Raw genomic sequence first — 21,111 nt, 5'->3', positions numbered from 1 at the left:
ATATTTGGATTGGGAATATACTAGTTTTATTAAAAAAAATTGAACACAACTTCCGTCGCAACTACAATCCCCTTTCTTTTCAGGAATGTGACCTACCGAATTAGACTATTTTCCGGATTTGTTATCACATAAGCAATAAGACTGGTACCACATATGGAGCAGGATCTGCTTACCCTTCTTGAACAACTGCGACCAACCCTTGTTTTTGAAGACCTGTTGGTGACCTTTGCTGTTTTCTGTTCTATGGTCGGGTTGTTGTCCCATTTCCATTCTCCATTTTTTTATTTGATTGGGTTCGTGTTGCTAATTCGTCAGTTTTCTATGTCGTGTCATGTGTTTTATTGTTTGTCTGTTTGTCTTTTTTCATTTTTAGCCCGGCGTTGTCAGTTTACTTTCGATTTATGAGTTTGACTGTCCCTTTGGTATATTTCGTCCCTCTTTCAAACAATGTTTTATTGGTATGAATACTATAGTGCTACTGTCTGTTTACATTATAGGGTTAACCATGGTTTTAGGTAGCACAAATTAGAATACAAAAGGTTTATAATCTCTTATAAAACAAATACCTTACGATCTTTAAGCTGACGTGTTTCAGCATATACACTACAGTTCATGTGAAACTTGCCCTTCAGTTACAGGACTCCAACTATTTGGGTTGATTTAATATACATGTAGAAGTAAGCAATGAATGTGGTTGTTAAATTTGATATATGATTTTTTTGTAAATTTTTGTTAAATATTTATTTGTTTTTGTTCTTATTGCGATTGTGTCACGGTTTTACCTATTATGTCTGTTTTATTCCCGCATCGTTATAAATATAATGCGACTGTAGTACAAGTGAAAGGTTTAGCGCTATATACCGGGTGCAATCCACTATTTTCTACATTTATAAATGCCTGTACCGAGTCAGGAATATGACAGTTGTTGTCCATTAAAACAATGTGTTTTATCATTTGATTTTGTCATTTGATTAGGGACTTTCCGTTTTGAGTTTTCCTCGGAGTTTAATAGTTTTGTTATTTTACGTTTTACTTAATAACTTACTAAGTCTTTAGTGTTTCATGTTGTTTCTTGTGTACAATTTTTAGGTCTGTTGTTTTTTGTTCATTTTAAGCCATTTTGTTGTCCGTAGTCAATGTTGATGAAAAAAACCTTGTTTGATATTAAATTGCAAGTAATTTTTACAGGGAAAAAACTAATTAAGGTATGTTTAAGAGCATGTATGTTTCGTTCATCAATGTATTGTATTATGTACATTTTGTAGGTAAGTAGGTAAGTAGCAGTATATTTTGATGTGACTGACTCTGAATTAATTGAAAACTAACAAGCTAGAATATTCACATATAGTTGATTTATTCAAACATAGATATCGAAATTTATTTTATCATCATCTGTTTTAAGGTTACACAAATTACCCTATTTTCCATTGTACAGCACAAACAGAGCGATATCGTAAAAAAACAGCAAACTTATACAAAAAAACTTTAACAAAACTGTTTTATTTACACTATGGTACAGCCGAAGAGTAAATTCTTCGCTCAACATTTTGGACTTCTAACATTTTTCCTCTCTTTCTTGTCCTCTGACCTGTAAAAAAGATATGAAATGTTACAAATGCATTACACTATAAAACATTGCATAACAATTTTCAATAATGTGGTCAATTGAATGAAATGTTAAGAGAGTTACAAATGAGGCAAAACTTCATTGTTAGACATACAAATCTATATTTCAGTATAAAACATACATTTTCAAGTGTTTGAATTTATCTTTTTTTTTGTTTTACGAAAAATTATTACACGTGTAATACACAATAAATAATCCATACCATTTTTCAATAATGTACTTAATTTTAAATTTTAAAATTAAATTTAAAAAAATTAAAAAATGTACGCAATTGTTTTCCATGACACATACAATCCTATATTTTAGCATAAAGCATACCTTTTCAAGTTTTTGACTTTATCTTTCAGCTGCTTTATTGAAAATTCGTCCTCAATCCATATACTCAAGCGCTCACCAGTCAGTTTTAAGTTCTGCATTACATGATCGGCTGACGACCAGGTTGGATTGCAATTACTATTGTACTTTATTATGTATGTTGTTTGTTCATCTGTGAAATGTCCTGAAATTAAAGTCAAATGGGAATTATTTTATCATAAATGATAGCAACATTACGCAAATGAAATTAATATAGATAGAAATCACAACCACGACATAAAGTACCTACACCTTATTGTTAGCCTGGTTTGTATTTTCGTATTGGTTTTTGATCATGCCATGCTGATAATAAGGTGGAAAATTTCATCTGCTTTCAAAATTAATCTGTTTGAGTACGTACTGATTTACTAACAATAATTGGCAATTATTAGATATAAATATTTGATCAATGAGTAGATGTAGTAGTGTCAACGTCTGTGTACTGTTGAAGTATAGGTGATGACGCGTGTAAATAACAAATCTCAAATAATACACAGTTTAGTGGTGTTCCTGACAGATTAGTTTACTGGTATAAATAGTTTTGGGATTGGTATCGGATTCGACCTGGAACATGTGATTTTTTTCCCAATGATAACTATGTAAACAACTTGAGGGCATTATGTGTCATTATTTCTATTGATAATAAATAAAGATGATTTCTTGAATTGTCTTTTATAAGTCATGCCCGCTATCAAGTTGCCACTCATTCTTTTATTGGTATAGATGGCTATTGGCATATGCTTTTGTATTATATAACAAACATACCTTTAGATTTGATCTTTGACTTCGATGAACTTGGTTTAGATGGTGTTTGGCTCGGGGTAAACAATTTCGCTTTTACACTCATAGTGCCTGACAAAAAAATATGTTGGTTCATTTACTGATTGTTTCTTACCTTACGCAAACATCTGCTGACGATTATAATCCTTGTACGATCTTCCATTCATATTTGATCGTATTTACAAACGCATTTGTTTCCTTGTTAATTTTAGTCTTTTTAAAAAAATAATTAAGGAACAAATACATAACATCTGGTTATATCAATACCAACAATCCTATACATTTTTTCTTTTTTTTGTGTTGAAATGGTACTGTATGGCAATTACAAGGCATTGTTGAACACTACACTTGATTTTAAATGTCTTAAAAACATATTTTGCCACAAATGCATGTGTCATCTTGTTTAATGAAATGCTTTGTAATTATTATGTCATCATTACCTTAATTTCCCATTAATAAACTTATAAATTATATAATAATAGTGATTACAAGTCGTTAACGATGAAACTACAAGATAACAAACCTTCCTTTACAAATTCTTTCTTGTCTGTTTGACAGAAGTTATGTTTGGTCAGCGGAATCACAAAACAAAAGATTTTTCGATATTTTTTGGTTTAAACATTCTAAGATAAATTAGTAGTTTAGATAATTTGACCAATATACTCTAGTTTGTTTTACATACCAGTTGCTTTGGGTGTGTCGGACTGTTCCTTTGTTTTTAATTTCTGTAATTTGTGTGACTCTGTGAATACAAATTAGCAGTTAATTATCGGGAATTGTCATTTACAAATGCAATGACCAATTATCAGTTTTATCAAATTTATTGAAGTTCTAGTAAAAAGTAAAATCACAAAATACTGAACACAAAGCAAAATTCAAACCCGAAAATCCCTAATCAAGTTGCAAAACCAAAAGCTCTAACACATCGAATGAATGGATTTAGGATGTCTGTATACTATTGTTTTTCTGTTTGTCTTTTTCATTTTTAGCCATGGCGTTGTCAGTTTGTTTTAGATTTATGAGTTTGACTGTCCCTTTGGTATCTTTCGTCCCTCTTTGAAATCAATTACTAATGTTATGCAGTACGATTTGTCCAGACGATTGCACTAAATCATGTGATTAAGCACGTTTTGGTTTTATATTCTGACCATAGAATCGTAAATGTATTGTTTCAAAAATTATTAGCTTTTTCTATTATACGTACTTTGCAGTTCATCAAACACCTGTGTCAAGCTTTTTCCTAAAAAACACAAATAGAAAATGTTGTTTTTCAATGTTGCTATCTACACATTACATGCAATTCAAAACACAATTCGCGCACCTAAATAGTCAATTATAATATATATTCTTACTTTTTGGCTTGCCTTTGTCCGGAAGTATTGGTTCTAGTGGACTGTTTTCTCTTGGCGAAATGGTATGCTTTGAAGGAGGTGTCCAATTCACTGGTTCCATAAATAACATTTCCATCTCTGTTGAAGGTAAAGTAGACTAGGTTATAAAATATAAAACTTGAAGATACATGTTAAAAGTATGCAAGGAAATACATTTGATATACACACATTTCTCCCAAAACTGCTCTCCAAACATACTGTCTCTAAAAAAAGAGAATGTTGGTCAACTCATGAGTTCGATTCACTCGTGTATGTAACAACGTATTTGATTTGACCAAAAGAAATCTAATAACTGCAAACATTTACTACATTTCATAATCGGTTATTATCACATTTATTCTGATATCAATTGTTAGCGTTTTATGGGTTGTGTTTTTCACCTATATATTAGGATGGTTTTACAAAACCCATAAACGGAGATTGTACTTAATTGTCATAGATTGAAGACATATCCCTAACTCTAAGCACAACCCTCACCCTAATCTTTCATCAATGTTAATTGCGATCTTAAGCTTTCATGTCAGTAACTGCTAGTAGTCTGCTCAATGTCCTCTTTTACCTATTCTGAAATCCATCTCGAACATCTTTTTTAATAGTTTTTTCTGTGCGTATTTCTATTTGCCTTGGCTAGATATTCAGAGAGGGTTGATATCTCACAGTACACGTTGACCAAGCCGCATATTTACGCCTGTTCCAAGTTAGGAGCCTCATATTTTTGCTAGTTTTGCTAGTTTTTTATTTTAATTTGTTCATCAATATGTTTCAGAGTTAGATGTGGAGCCCTTCTTTATTCAACTAGATTCCATATCACATTTTTGTTTAATGGCCAGGTCAAGCTTATTCCAGTGCTGTATTTTCTCGTTTTGGGGGGAAGTCTAATAGATATGCTTGGGCTGTTTTCTGCTCTTTGGTTTGGTTGTTGACTCTTTGACGAATACGTTGACGAATAGGCCGTTTCCATTCTCAATTTGCCTGGAAATAACGATATAGTTTAGCAAAGGAAGGTAGATCTATATAATATTATAAGTTTTACCTGCTCCATCTGTCTGTTTCTGTTCTATTTCTATGTCTACATCATCGATCTCAATCGTATCATCCTTAGCTTCCTCTTCATGAATATCACTATGATCACTGCTGTCTTGTTCAGAATCATTCTCCTCACTTTGTTCGTGTTCAATGTTTCCTTGGTAATGCATGATGTATTGACTATCTTTATCCTCATCTGATGTCGTGTCAGCCCTCTGCGTGTCTTTTTGCCCGCTGCTCTCAGTTTTAATATTTGCTGTTCAAAAAGATCTGCAATATTATCAAACACGAAAACAGCTTCGATATCAACAACATAAGCAATTAACTAGCTATAATAGTAATTTCTATAAGTGAACTTCTGAGCAATAGCCTGTTGAGTTGTGGATTCTCTATATAACTTTATATCTACATTTTTATCAAAGGTCTATTTCCTTGAGAAACGTTAAGAAATGAATGTAGTGATACAAAAAGATATTTACCGTTCATAAGATCTGTAATCATTGCTCTCAATTCCATGTTCCCTTTCGTTACTTCTGCTTTCAATTCGTCCACCTTCAAGCTGTTTAACAATGCTTTCAATTCCATGTTTTCTTTTCTTATTTCCGCCTTTAATTCATCTGTCTGAAAGTAATAAAACTATGTTTTATTCTGTTATTTCATCTGATTTCGAATTGAATGATATGAATCTGATACAAGAAGTAATGTGCATTTTATAGTTAAAATAAAACTGGAATTAAATTGCCTATATTAAAAGATTCATTTGAGTTTTTAAGAAAACCTTCAGAAGGACGGACAGACCCCAGTGTAAAGCAATACAAATTACAATCTAGTATAGAAAGTAAACGAAGTGTGCACATTTACTGAATAAAATTTCTGTTCATTTAAAGGTCAGATATTTATATGAAACACGCGAAAATCGATTATTTTGTAATGTTCTCAGTATATATTCGTTTTATTTCTCAATTCAGTTTATCCGCCTCTAAATGGTCCAGTTGTTTATATTGTGTCATTGTATCTTATATTTTATATTATGATTGAATTATAATTTTGCCTTTGCGTCCGCAATATATAATGAGTACAAAATTGAAAACAACACGTTGGATTATATCTTACGTCCGACGCTCTTTTCTGGATTTAGCTTCACCAGGAACGCTCAAAGCCAAACATTTGAAATCCGAAGATAAATAAGTAGCGAAAATTGTTGAACAGCTATATGTCAAAAATACCTAAAATAAATAGCTAAATTCAGCTAAAGCCAACTTTGCCTGCGGGAGTTTTTACCTTAGTTTCATATTAATTTTAGACTACATAACAATTCTTAATATTTGTATTGAGTTATTTCCTTGTTTTACTCACCATTTGTGTCATCTGTATTTTCATCCAATTATCCATTTCTGAAATCAAACAAGAAATATAAATGTAAAAAATAATGTCATAGATACGGTAAGTTGACAATGAAATATTTTATACAGTTGACAATGAAATATTTTATACATGTCAACGTTTGAATGCAACTGTAAAATTTGCAGTCGTGCCGATTATTGATAAAGAAAACAGATGAATACAATTCCACTTAAACTAATAGGCAGACAAACAGACAGATATGATATAAGCAGATCATCTCATTTTTCATTTTATAAAATACATGTATTTTAAAACTGTCTTTAAAAAAATCCAATGAATAAATGATTTTTTTGTTGATTTAAGGTAGCACAATACAAAGATTTTTCATCCCCGATCTGACATCGTTAAAAAAGAGGCACGAAAAATACCAAAGGGACAGTCAAACTCATAAATCTAAGACAAACTGACAACGCCATGGCTAAAAATAAAAAAAAAACAAACAAACAACAGCACACATGACACAACACAGAAAACTAAAGAATAAAGTTAAACTGATGTAATTCCACTCATCTCTCTTTAAATTTTATAAATGAGGTACCAAAAGAAAGACGAAGGATTAGTCTTTCAAATTGTGATAATTTCATTATGACATAATTATTACATAATTAATTGTTATGTAATTAAATGCCATATTGTTATGTCCATACTTGAATGAATTAGCTTCTTTGTTATTTATAGCATCCCAAAATATTTTATAGATTCTTGCACAACACAGTTTGACCTCCAAAACAGTGTCTCAGATTTTTCCTATTGTATGTCAACCTCTCATAAATCTTCAATGAAGTTTGCAACATCAATTCATAAGGGACCACGAAATTCAATTGGGTATAAAATTTGTTCTATTGATGTTTTTGGAAATCTGAGACACGGTTTTGGAGGTCAAGCTGTGTTGTACTAGAATCTATAAAATATTTAGGGATGCTAAAAAAACAAAGACGCTAAATTCATTCAAGTATGGACATCACAATAGAGCAATTAATGACATAATAATTAATTATGCAATAATTATGTTATGATGAAATTCTCACAATTTGAAAGATTAATCTTTCTTCTTTCTTTTGGTACCTCATTTATAAAATATAAAGAAGGATGAAATGAATTACATCAGTTTAAAGTTGTCTAGCTGGGAGTGAAAAAATCTTTGTATTGTGCTACCTTAACTACCCTTTTTTGAAAGTATACGTTCCTCTTATTTAATATAGGGTGTCACACATGTCAATTCTTTTTGTTTTGTTTTGATTCATTATGTTTTGTGTTTCCCAAAGGAAATACAATTTTCAATAAAACATTAATTATTTAAGTATTCAATGACAATCATGACATTAATGTATACAACTGGATTTTGATTGGTTGATACCCAGTGTATGTGTCACCAATTTACTGTTAACAAATGAATATCGTTCATTTGGAGACGCCACCGGGGTTTATGCATAAAGGAAATGCCTTTTTTACCATCTCTGCCGTGGTATTTGCCAAAAAATACGCTTTTTTATATAGATTAGACCGTTGTTTTTCCCGTTTGAATGGTTTTACACTAGTAATTTTAAGTCGCTTTATAGTTTGTTGCTTCGGTGTGAGCCACAGCTCCTTGTTGAAGGCCGTACATTTATGCCCCTTCCTAACATGATATATTTGTTTAATACTTTATAACATACATAAAAGGGTATAACATGTATACATAACACTGAACACGTTTTTTCAAGCATTTTTGTGTTTCCCAAAATAATTCAAATAACAATTCAAATAATTCATCATTTAGGTATTAAAAAAACCCAATGTTAATCATACCAGTAGTGGAAAATGAAAGATCATTTTTTTCCCACCATTTATTAAGTTCAAAGTACTCGAAAAGAAAACAAATATCATCCAGTTTATACAAATCATCATTTAAAAAAATACGGTTGTATGAAGTAAAAACACAAAAATACGGAACTCCGAGGAAAATTCAAAAAAGGAAAGTCCAAAACAATAATATTGTATAATATTCTGATAGAATTAAAAATATTAGATATTCTACAATGAAAAAACATGTTTTGCAATTGTCAACTAAAAATTCTTCACTTTTATGTGTAGCAAAGCAATCTGATGTATAAAATGGACTGAAATATCAGGCCAGTACAAACATATTAATTAAAACGAGAAATATTGTCACTTTTTATCATTATCGACATACATATTGCTAACCTTAGACTTATACACTTCTTGATTTTTGTAAAACTATTTACCATTGGCCACAAAAAGAACATAATTTAAATATTGTGCAGTTTTGTCAATTTTATCATTTTTTTTTGTAGAATATATGAATGAATGTCGATGAAAAATCTCAAACAATTTAATGGTACAGTTACTCTTAGTTTACATTGAAAAAAATGAGTATGTAAAATTTTAACATTTTCTTATTTAAAATCGTTCTGAAACCGCTGTCAATTTCTTTTTAGCAGAACCTTGGTGTTTAAAATCAAAACATGAATTCAGATTTTTCCTTTCTTACCTGTTCAATAAAATGATAAAATGAAAGTAAATATTAACTAACCTGATCGTGTATAAGACTTCGTGTCGATTGTTTAATCCTCTTCGTGCAATAGTTTTAAACGCCAGACCTTCCTTCTTCCGTTTGTGACGTTTTACATTCTCCCTTCCCGATTTTCTGAAGGTATAAGGAAGATGTCAAAAGTCAAGAGGAAGGAGGATGATGTTTGGTAACTAGGAGAAGGACGGATGAGGAAGGATGCAAGCATGACATAACATATGGAAAGAAGAATGAGGAAGGTGTGTGGTCGCAAGAAGAGAGAGAAAGACATTCCGTAATAAGAGAAAGGTCAGCAATTACAATAGGAAGGAAGAATGAGGAAGGTGTGTGGTCCCGAGGGGAAGGTAAAAGACGTACCGTAATAAGGGGAAGGTCAGAGGTTACAATAGGAAGGAAGAATGAGGAAGGTTTGTGGTCGCAAAATGAAGGAGAAAGACGTACGGTAATAAGAGGAAGGTAAGCGATAACAATAGAAAGGAAGAATGAGGAAGGTGTGTGGCCGCATGGGAAGGAGAAACACGTACCGTAAATGGTCGCAAAGAGAAGGAGAAAGACGTACCGTAATAAGAGGAAGGTCAACGATTGATAACAATAAGAAGGAAGAATGAGGAATGTGTATGGTCGCAAAAGGAAGGAGAAAGACGTACCGTTATAAGAGGAAGGTAATCGGTTACAGTAGGAAGGAAGACTGAGGAAGGTGTATGGTCGAAAAGAGAAGGAGAAAGATGAACCGTAATTAGAAGAAGGTAAGCGGTGACAATAGGATGGACGAATGAGGAAGGTGTGTTGTCGCAAAGGGAAGGAGAAAGACGTATGGTAATAAGAGGAAGATCAGCGGTTAAAATAGGACGGAGGAATGAGGAAGGTGTGTGGTCACAAAGGGAAGGAGAAAGACGTATCGTAATAAGATGTCATGTATGGAAGGAAGGTCTACGGTTTTATAAAGATCTTATGCTTATGTATATGTGTTGTTTAAACATTTGGTTCATTACTTGTCCTAAAATAAACATATCAAGGATATGTCTTTTTACCCTCTCTGTCGTGGTATTTGCATACCACATCTTCCTATATTTATCTATCTATCTATCCGACTGGACACTTGTAACGTCACCATCATCAATGCGTTTTTGAACGTTAATATTTGGTGTAATTAAACAGATATAGCATGGTCTTGAGGGGCATTAGCGAAAAATAACCTTCCTTAACATGATATATCTGTTTAATACATTCTAACATACATAATAGGGTACAACATGTATAAATCACTCTGAAAACGTTTTTTAAGTATTTTTTGTGTTTCCCAAAATAATTCAAATAATAATTCAAATACATCATTTAGGTATTAAAAAAACAATGTTAATCATACCAGTAGTGGAAAATGAAAGACCAATTTTTTTACCACCATTTATTAAGTTCATAGTACTCGAAAAGAAAACAAATATCATCCAGTTTATACAACTCATCATTTAAAACTGATAGTTGAAGTGTTTTATTCTACAAACTGAGGTATAAAATGGACAAAAATATCAGGCCAATACAAAAATATTAATGAAAAAAAGAAATTTTGTTACTTTTTAGTTTAAACATATTATGTATAGTTGATTGGGAGACACGTTTTGCAACTTATATTAATCCCTTTCCACTTTGCGTGTGCGAGTACTGCCTTGTAGAGGCATTAGCCTGTTCTTTTTCGAAATCTACAAGGGTGTCTTTAACATGAAAGAGATATGGCTCTCTCTTAACACGGATCAGCCATTTATCATCTCCTTCCGACGGACTATCATCGTTTCTTCGAGACCATACTCGCAAAAGGTGTCAAGGGAGAACCGAATATTCAGTTCCTGAAATGTTCATCCCAGACGGGAATCGAACCAGGACCTTTGTGTTAGTAGTCCAATGCACTAACCACTTCAGCACGGCTCTCTTACACCACTTGTCACTTGTTATCATTATCGACATAAATAATGCTAACCTTAGACTTATACACATCTTGATTTTTATAAAACTATTCACCATTGGCCACAAAAAGAACATAATTTAAATATTTTGCAGTTTTGTCAATTTTTATCAATTATTTTTTGTAAAATATATGAATGAATGTCGATGAAAAATCTCATACAATATCATAGTACAGTTACTTTAAGTTCACATAGTATTTTCTTATCTAAAATCGTTATTTAACCGCAATCAATTTCTTTTAAGCAGAACCTTGGTGTTTAAAATAAAAACATGAATTCAGATTTTTCCTTTCTTACCTGTTCAATAAAATGAGAAAATTATACTAGAAGTAAATATTAACTAACCTGATCGTGTATAAGACTTCGTGTCGATTGTTTAATCCTCTTCGTGCAATAGTTTTAAACGCCAGACCTTCCTTCTTCCGTTTGTGACGTTTTACATTCTCCCTTCCTGATTTTCTGAAGGTATAAGGAAGATGTCAAAAGTCAAGAGGAAGGAGGATGGTGTTTGGAGAAGGACGGATGAGGAAAAATGAGGGAAAATGTGGAAGGTGTGTGGTCGAAAAGTGAAGGAGAAAGACGTACCGTAATAAGAGGAAGGTCAGCGGTTACAATAGGAAGGGGGAATGAGGAAGGTGTTGTCGCAAAGGGAAGGAGAAAGACGTACCGTAATAAGAGGAAGGTCAGCAGTGACAATAGGAAGGACGAATGAGGAAGGTGCGTTGTCGCAAAGGGAAGGAGAAAGACGTACGGTAATAAGAGGAAGGTTATTGGTTACAATAGGAAGGGAGAATGAAGAAGGTGTGTGGGCGCAAAAGAAAGGAGAAAGACGTACCGTAATAAGATGTCATGTATGGAAGGTAGGTCTACGGGTTTGTAAATATCTTATGCTTATGCATATGTGTTGTTGAAATGCATTTGGTTCATTACTTGTCCTAAAAAAACAAAAAAAAAAGGATATGCCTTTTTACCCTCTCTTTCGTGGTATTTGCCTAAAAAAATTTTTTATATAGATTAAATCGTTGGTTTTCCCGTTTGAATGGTTTTACAAAAGTAATTTTAGGGCCCTTTATAGCTTGTTGTTCGTTGTGAGCCAAGGCTCCGTGTTGAAGGCCCTACATTGACCTATAAAGGCAACAGTAGTATACCGCTGTTCAATGGTGTACTTTTATAAATTGTTATTTGGATGGAGAGGTGTCTCATTGGCACTCATACCACGTCTTCCTATATCTATCTATCCGACTGGACGCTTGTAACGTCACGATCGTTAATGCCTTTTTGAACGTTAACATTTGGTGTAATTAAACATATATCGAATGTTCTCGAGGAGCATTTGCGAAAAAAGACCCCTCCTTAACATGATATATCTGTTTGAAACATTTTAACATACATAATGCGGACGGATGAGGAAGGATAAAAGCATGACACAACAAATGAAAGGAAGAATGAGGAAGGTGTGTGGTCGCAAAAGGAAGGAGAAAGACGTACCGTATAAAGATGAAGGTCAGCGATTTCAATAGGAAGGTAGAATGAGGAAGGTGTGTGGTCGCAAAGGGAAGGAGAAAGACGTACCATAATAAGATGAAGGTCAGCGGTTACAATAGGAAGGAAGAATGAGGAAGGTGTACGGTCGCAAAGGGAAGGAGAAAGACGTACCGTAATAAGATGAAGGTCCGCGGTTACAATAGAAAGGAAGAATGAGGAAGGTGTACGATCGCAAAGGGAAGGAGAAAGACGTACCGAAATAAGATGAAGGTCAGCGGTTACATTAGGAAGGTAGAATGAGGAAGGTGTGTGGTTGCAAGAGGCATAATGAAGGCAAGTTATGTTATGTATGGACGGAAGGACTAAGATTTTATAAAGATCTTATGCTGATGAATATGTATTGTTTAAATGCATTTGGTTCATTACTTGTTCTTCAAAAGTAAATGAAATTTGATTTGTTCATAGTCAGGAGCTATTTTTATACGACCGCAAAATTTGAAAAATTTTTCGTCGTATATTGCTATCACGTTGGCGTCGTCGTCTGCGTCGTCGTCGTCGTCTGCCTCGTCGTCCGAATACTTTTAGTTTTCGCACTCTAACTTTAGTAAAAGTAAATTGAAATCTATGAAATTTTAACACAAGGTTTATGACCACAAAAGGAAGGTTGGTATTGATTTTGGGAGTTTTGGTCCCAACATTTTAGGAATTAGGGGCCAAAAAGGGCCCAAATAAGCATTTTCTTGGTTTTCACACTATAACTTTAGTTTAAGTTAATAGAAATATATGAAATTTTGACACAAGGTTTATGACCACAAAAGAACGGTTGGGATTGATTTTGGGAGTTCTTTTTCATCAGTTTAGGAATTAGGGGCCAAAAAAGGGCCCAAATAAGCATTATTCTTGGTTTTCGCACAATAACTTTAGTTTAAGTAAATAGAAATCAATGAAATTTAAACACAATGTTAATGACTACAAAAGGAAGGTTGGTTTTGATTTTGGGAGTTTAGGTCCCAACAGTTTAGGAATTAGGGGCCAAAAAGGGACCCAAATAAGCATTTTTCTTGGTTTTCGGACCATAACGTTAGTATAAGTAAATAGAAATCTATGAAATTTAAATACAAGGTTTATGACCATAAAAGGAAGGTTGGTATTGATTTTGAGAGTTTTGGTCCCAACAGAATAAGGGGCCCAAAGGGTCCAAAATTGAACTTTGTTTGATTTCATCGAAATTGAATAATTGGGGTTCTTTGATATGCCGAATCTAACTGTCATGACTGTGTATGTAGATTCTTAACTTTTGGTCCCGTTTTCAAATTTGTCTACATTAAGGTCCAAAGGGTCCAAAATTAAACTTAGTTTGATTTTGACAAAAAATGAATCAGTTAGGTTCTTTGATATGCTGAATCTAAAAATGTACTTAGATTCTGGATTATTGGCCCAGTTTTCAAGTTGGTCCAAATCGGGGTCCAAAATTAAACTTTGTTTGATTTCATCAAAAATTGAATAAATGGGGTTCTTTGATATACCAAATCTAACTGTGTATGTAGATTCTTCATTTTTGGTCCTGTTTTCAAATTGGTCTACACTAAAGTCCAAAGGGTCCAAAATTAAACTTAGTCTGATTTTAACAAAAATTGAAATCTTGGGGTTCTTTGATATGCTGAATCCAAAAATATACTTAGATTTTTTATTATGGGCCCAGTTTTCAAGTTGGTCCAAATCAGGATCTAAAATTATTATATTAAGTATTGTGCAATAGCAAGTCTTTTCAATTGCGCAGTATTGCGCAATGGCAAGAAATATCTAATTGCACAATATTGTGAAATAGCAAATTTTTTTTTAATTAGAGTTATCTTTCTTTGTCCAGAATAGTAAGCAAGAAATATCTAATTGCAAAATATTGTGCAATATCAAGATTTTTTGTTAATTGGAGTTATCTTTCTTTGTCCAGAATCAACTTAAATCTTTGTTATATACAATATACAATGTATATTCACTTTTTACTACCAACTGATAAATTAAAATAATATTTACCATTCAGTGATAACAAGCAGGTTTTTTTTACATCTTAATATTTTATGATGTATTTAAATGAGTAGTTATTGTTGCAAACTCCATTAGAAATTTTAATTGAGATTAGTTTTGGAATAAGGGAAAGGGGGATGTGATTAAAAAAATTGGGTTCAATTTTTCTCATTTGAAATTTCATAAATAAAAAAGAAAATTTCTTCAAACATTTTTTTGAGAGGATTAATATTCAACAGCATAGTGAATTGCTCTAAGAGAAAACAAAAATTTTAAGTTCATTAGAACACATTCATTCTGTGTCAGAAACCTATGCTGTGTCAACTATTTAATCACAATCCAAATTTAGAGCTGAATCCAGCTTGAATGTTGTGTCCATACTTGCCCCAACCGTTTAGGGTTCAACCTCTGCGGTCGTATAAAGCTACGCCCTGCGGAGCATCTGGTTATATAATAAAAAGATGATACATTTCAATTATACACCATATAAGACAAAAAAATGTATAAATCACACTGAACATGTTTAATGCCTTTTGTTGCTTTTCAAAAAATAATTAAAGCAATAATTCATTATCTAAGTGTTTAATGAAAACAATGGTGGTCATACACATAGTGGAAACCGAAAGACCCTCATATTGTATACCACCGCTTAAGGTGGGATACCACCAAATCATGGTACTTCACATCCGGTTGTATACGAAAGTAGGTCTAAAAATATATTCCCTTAAATTTGGCAGTTGTAGAAAATTAACCCTGCATTTTGATACACTTAAATTTTTCTGAGTCATAAACATGTATGTTCGGTGTCTGAAAGCATCATTTCTTTTTTGTTTGATGGTCTTATATAATATTTTGAAAAGTTAACGTTACATAGTTACCAAAGCAGGTAACCAGTAAATAGCAGTGTAAAATTTAGGTTGTTTACTTCCGGTGATGGTTACTGTCTTATATGCAATGAAATGTAGTGTGAAATTTTCACTATAGCACTGGAAAGGATTAAACTTTATTCATGCAAAGTATTTCTTTGGTTGAAATAAAGGTAAATACTGTACAATTTTTTTTTAAATGCCAATTTATCAAAGACTAATAGGGGAAAATCAATGGTAGTATTACACCTTAAGTGATAGGGTCATAACAGAACTTTGAAATAGTTGTATAACGGAAATTAGAATACAAGAAGACGAACTATAACGCGTGAAGGTATTAGTAAGAAATTAATACGTAATATATGCACTATCTTTTTTATAACGTTTTCATCAAAACATTTCTGGTGTGAAAAGTACAAAAAAAAAAAAAAAAAAAAAAACACAACAAATAGAAAGCCAGTAATGAACTATGTTTATATTCATAATGTAGAATAATAATCAAACATAGACATATACAATCTTCTATATACTGAAGGAGTCACTCCTTAGTCTTTAAGTTTTAAAGACAACTGTTCCGAATAGCTGAAAAGGTGATCTACAAGACAGGACCTTACTGGTATCACTGCGGGTACGACCGGATTTTCCGACCTCATCCGTGTGATAGTGAAGCCTTACCCGAACATTAACCCGACACTACAAGAGATATAGAGATGCAGTGTTTACCATAGGCTTGCTCGTCAAAAGGTAACGGGGTCGGGTTTTTTTTTCATTTTGATCCGATCGTAAGATAAGTTCATGTTGAAATTTTGATAAAGATTGACTTTGAAATGAGTTCAGTTCAAACCCGATATTAAGTACAATTCCAAGACTACAACAGATAAAATCTTGCAGTCTTCACTATAAGCATACTCGTCGAAAATCATTTCCGCTAATCGGCCTATTTTTCGTATGTCAACGCAATCGAAGCATAGAATCGTGTTTAAGTTAAAACAAAAGGTTGTTATGAAAAAAATCATAGAGACCTACCTCTCATATTCTTTGAATTTTGATAGGTTCGTGAAAAAAACTAATTGCGATAATTCAATAGTTTACCCCTAGGCTTACCCGTCTAGAAATTAAGGAAGGCCTTCAAATGTTTATACACGCATCACTCCCTGTAGAGAACAATCAACGATACTTGAATCTCACAAATCAATATTGGTATCCCGGGGTTCGAGATTCATGCAGTACATGTAGTTGTTAAAAAGTGAATTAGTAAATATTTCTGTTAAAACATATTTCAACCTTTATCATTCTACTGAGTATTAAGATGTTTAATATGTGGGATTTTTGTAGCATATGTCGCTGTTGTTAGTTAGCTTACGGTTATTGAAAAACTATGAAATAATAATTAATGAAATTTTAATAATCTAAAAAATCATTGCCATTTTTTTCTGTGAAAAAATATAACTGGTGCAACCAAAGAACCTTATCCAAATGATGTTTATGCATGGTGACGATATATGCAATAACGATGAAGCTTATTCTTTTATCTGAAGGACGATTTTAATTTCGACATGCATCCGTTACACCAGTCTTTTGTCAAAGTTTTTCTCGGAAACTTCCAGCAAATTTATATTTGTCTTTATAATGAAAAATATATTGAGATTGTTAATTGTTGGAAGTTCACTTTTCAACATACTGATTCCTTTGTATACTTTATCCTCTATCATGATTGGAAAGGGGAAAGTACACAAAAAACGTATACTTTGTGTATTCTAAGTATTTCTACTTTAATGTCACATGTAGAGTAAACATGTATACCTTCAAAATTATATTGTATATCAGCATCTTAAAAGATGTAATCGTACTAATTCATATAGTATAAGTTTTTTTTTCCGATGACTTCGTATCCAAGCGTGTAAAATTCTCTTTTCCATGACAATTTTTCAATTTTCAACCATAAAAAGACGGGAGAATTACAAAAGTTAACTTTTAGACAAAAATACCTTTTTATTGCCCTGTCTTTGGAGATTATTAAAATATCCACGCAAAATAAGAAAATAACGAATACTATTTGTTATTGAAGCAAACTGATGTCAGGGGTTCGCAAAACAATGCCTTATCTGTGTACATTAAAAGGGCTACTTTGCTATCTAAATTTCAAATCAAAAGTGACGGATGTTTAAAATATCTGACTTTCATAAAATTTACATCATTAAACAGTTCAAACCTTTAAGAAACTATATTAAACCACGCAAATGTTAACATTAAGTAATACGCATATCCGTAGCCAGGGGGTGGGTTTAGACGACCCCTCCCCTTGAAACCAAATAAACACTGTTATAGTCAACGTTCTGTTCAAATTGTGACTGTTAAATTCGAGTTCATGCGTCCAATTACCCCCCCCCCCCCTTGTACATGCATCACACAATTACTGAACTCAGAAGAAAATCTAACCGGAAAGTCCATAATCACATGGCAAAATCAAATGACAAAAACATCAAAAACGAATAGACAAGAACTGTCATATTCCGGACTTGTAACAGGCATTTTTGAATGTAGAAAATGGTGGATTAAACCCGGTTTTATAGCGCTAAACATCTCACTTTGATGACAGTTTCGTCAATTTCCGTTATAGTTATAATGATGCGTGAACTAAACAGACACATAAGTTGTTTCTGCCGTTTCGGGGCGACAAATGCCCTCCACAGGACAATTTTTTTCAACTAGACTATCACATACTGCTCATCATGTTTCTACATAATATAATAAAAAGCTTGTTATTGAATTTTCGGTTTGTTTGTCATTAAGATAATTACTTTTATGATACTTCGTCCATATGGTACTGTTTGTATCAGCCCTACATGTTTTGATTGTCTTTGTCTTGATTTTTTAATCAATATCCAACAAGCCTGTACATATCTACAGTATATATCCCTTGACAACGAATTTTCGGGGTCAAACTATTCAACCTTATCTAAACTTTTAAGTGTTTTCCATATTTGAGTTGTTTGATAATTGGCATTTTATTGTGTGGTTAAACAATGACAATTTTTCGTATATTTGTAAATATTTGTTTACTATTTTTGATAAAGTACATAGAAATATGTCGAAGTTCAATCATATATTAAAGAAATGGAAATCTGTGTTTTGCAATTAAAATTAGTAATTAGTATGTTTGAGTCTTTGTTTGTAACGAAATATCCTATTGAAGAACACCTCGTTCTTCCTTTTTTGTTTTGAAAGAAGGACCAACGCAAAGGCAAAGGCAAAAGCAAAGAAGGGAACTTCGCTTTGATGGATAAAGGGAAGATGACTTTACCTCAGACAATGCAAGATAAAGAATGTCAACCGTCATGTATTACAGAAGAAAGGTCCACAGTTCAAAATCGATAATAGGGATAGGTATATTGAAAGCCGATCGTGCAAAACCTTTTTTTGTGGTGGTGGATATTAAATTGCAAGTAACTCTTATAGAACAGAAAATCATTAACGTGATTTTAAAAGCATAGGTAGTTTGTTGGTTAATGTATGTGTCATGTATTAGCTACCCTTTGCAGACAAGGCATAGTCTATTTGAAATTTTCTTTACCCTGAATCAATTGAGAACCATAAAGCTGGTATAGCTATATATACGTAATTTATTCAAACATATATACATTGGAGTATATTTTGTCATGATCTGTTTTAAGGTAGCACACATTAAACAATTTTCCACAATCACCCAAAGCCAGATGACTGATGTTAAATAGTGACTACCTGCAAAGGTACTGAGGTAAACATTCACTCTAAAAATTAAATAGCTTTGGTTGAAGATTATAGTTAAAACTTATCCATATTACATCTTACATAGCATGTAAAATAACATCAATCATATAAGTGAAACTAAGAGGCTAACCATCTATTATCTGCTAGGACATCAAGTCTACGTTCGTTATAATCCCAAACGCATTCACAACCTTTTGGAATTGAAAATTTTGAAACGATGTATAGCTGTATATCATTTCCGTGATGTTCGGCTAAAAGTTTACAGTTCGGAAATCTATAGGAATGATTAACAAAACGTCCAATATTCTCATCAGCGTTAAACAGTCTCCCATTTTTATTTCTATTTCCATCTAGAACTGTGTGTTTGTTAGAGTTGGAAATGGCTACAGGTGGCAAACCTTGTCTTGCATATATACTATCTCTCTGGCGATGACTTTCTTCAGTAATCCATTCACCCATGTATTCTGTTATTTTTGCACCCTTTGCAATGTTGACTGAGGCAAACACCCCTCGTCCTTTCCGTGAATCAATTGAAAGTCTGTGTATTAAGGAGGTAGCCGGTCTGTTAATATGGTCATATTCGACAGAATGAAAACTATGACGTGAGTACCGCTTTACCCGTATAAAGTAACCCCGTGGTTTCGTTGATTCTTTCCATTTATTAATTATGGCTACTTTTTTGAATGATCGTGGAAATCCAGACTTGAACTGCTTTTTTATGTCATTAGATAACGAATTATCTGTCCTTATATTTACAAATTCTGTATAAAGTGTCTGAATTTCAGCGGACTTTATCGGACTCTCGGAGACTTGAATCAATTTGACAAAATCCTCCAGATATGGCGTAAAACTCCCTGTGTCTCTAGGATGGGCTGATGTTCCCCTCAGTAAACGATTTCTTGGCATCTTAGTAAGAATTTCTCCTGTAAATCTACAATACAACTGTTATATTGAGATTATGCCCAACATTTTATGAGTCTTACAAGTTAACTCCTAGAGGCAAAATCTCAGTTTCAATAAAAAAATGGAAAACTTCATAGGACAAATCTTGATTTTACTTAGGTCGTTTAAAAAAATGTGTCAACAATTATGAAATACTTAATGCCTACTAGGTCAGACTTAATGGCGAGTAATCAACATGAAATTTGAATATAGCATGGCATGACACGACTCTCCCTTTTCTTGGAATCGTGATTAGCAATTATTAAAACATAAGATTACTTGAAGAATATCACCATATGATTTTATGTAAGCTTCAAACACATCTGTGTCAATAATTCACCGTTAAAACAAACTTGAACAGAAACATAAATATCAACTGCTGCTGAACTCATCATTAAGAACTAAAGATGTAATACCACCAAATGACAGTACATCACATACGGTTGCATACGAACAAATAGTTGAACAAATTATTTCTTGAATTTGACAGTTGTAAGAAATTGATCAAACACTTCATTGCAGTAAAAAATTGCAGATGTATATTTTGGATGTAGTTTCATATTTATATAGATGTTATATGTTCTTCGTGTCTCAGACAAGGTGTATACTGTGACATTCCCGGCTTAGAGTTTATATCCACTGAGCCGAAGGGTTGGCCCTATATGACAAATATTTTTCCTTGAACGATAGCGAGGGAAAAAATAAAGGCATAAAGGGAAAACTCGTGGTAAAATCACGATATATTCAAGCCCCCATTAATTGTGTCGATTCTAATAGAGCAAATATAATAATTTGTTTTGGATCAAAGCGCTCTAGGTTGAGGTAAACAATTTGCCGTTCCAATGAATAAACGCACTTTCAAATTGGCTTAAAGAACGGAGCAAACTTAATTTGTGACATGCTTAAAATATTAACAATAGCGTATTTAGATAATTTTGGATGAATCTAAATGTTAATTTACTTATTTGTCTTA

At 32.8% G+C, this 21,111-nt stretch overlaps 1 protein-coding gene across 1 annotated transcript; it reads right to left on the bottom strand.

The window, feature by feature from the left end:
- Window positions 1–1,356: 1,356 nt before the first annotated feature.
- Window positions 1,357–9,217, bottom strand: LOC143074243 (uncharacterized). The gene is made up of 10 exons (XM_076249790.1): window positions 9,116–9,217; window positions 6,535–6,572; window positions 5,658–5,799; window positions 5,186–5,434; window positions 4,114–4,230; window positions 3,966–4,001; window positions 3,444–3,503; window positions 2,747–2,833; window positions 1,946–2,126; window positions 1,357–1,588 (listed from the first exon to the last, which is right to left on the bottom strand). Exons 2-10 carry the CDS (start codon window positions 6,568–6,570, stop codon window positions 1,540–1,542), a joined length of 957 nt encoding a protein of 318 aa, XP_076105905.1. The 5' UTR covers window positions 6,571–6,572; window positions 9,116–9,217; the 3' UTR covers window positions 1,357–1,539.
- Window positions 9,218–21,111: the final 11,894 nt, after the last annotated feature.

The sequence above is a fragment of the Mytilus galloprovincialis genome, chromosome 5 (genome assembly GCF_965363235.1).
Source record: "Mytilus galloprovincialis chromosome 5, xbMytGall1.hap1.1, whole genome shotgun sequence".
Lineage (NCBI taxonomy): Eukaryota > Metazoa > Mollusca > Bivalvia > Mytilida > Mytilidae > Mytilus > Mytilus galloprovincialis.
The sequence above is the reverse complement of the archived record's forward strand: the minus strand, read 5'-3'. Positions and strand labels throughout refer to the sequence as shown.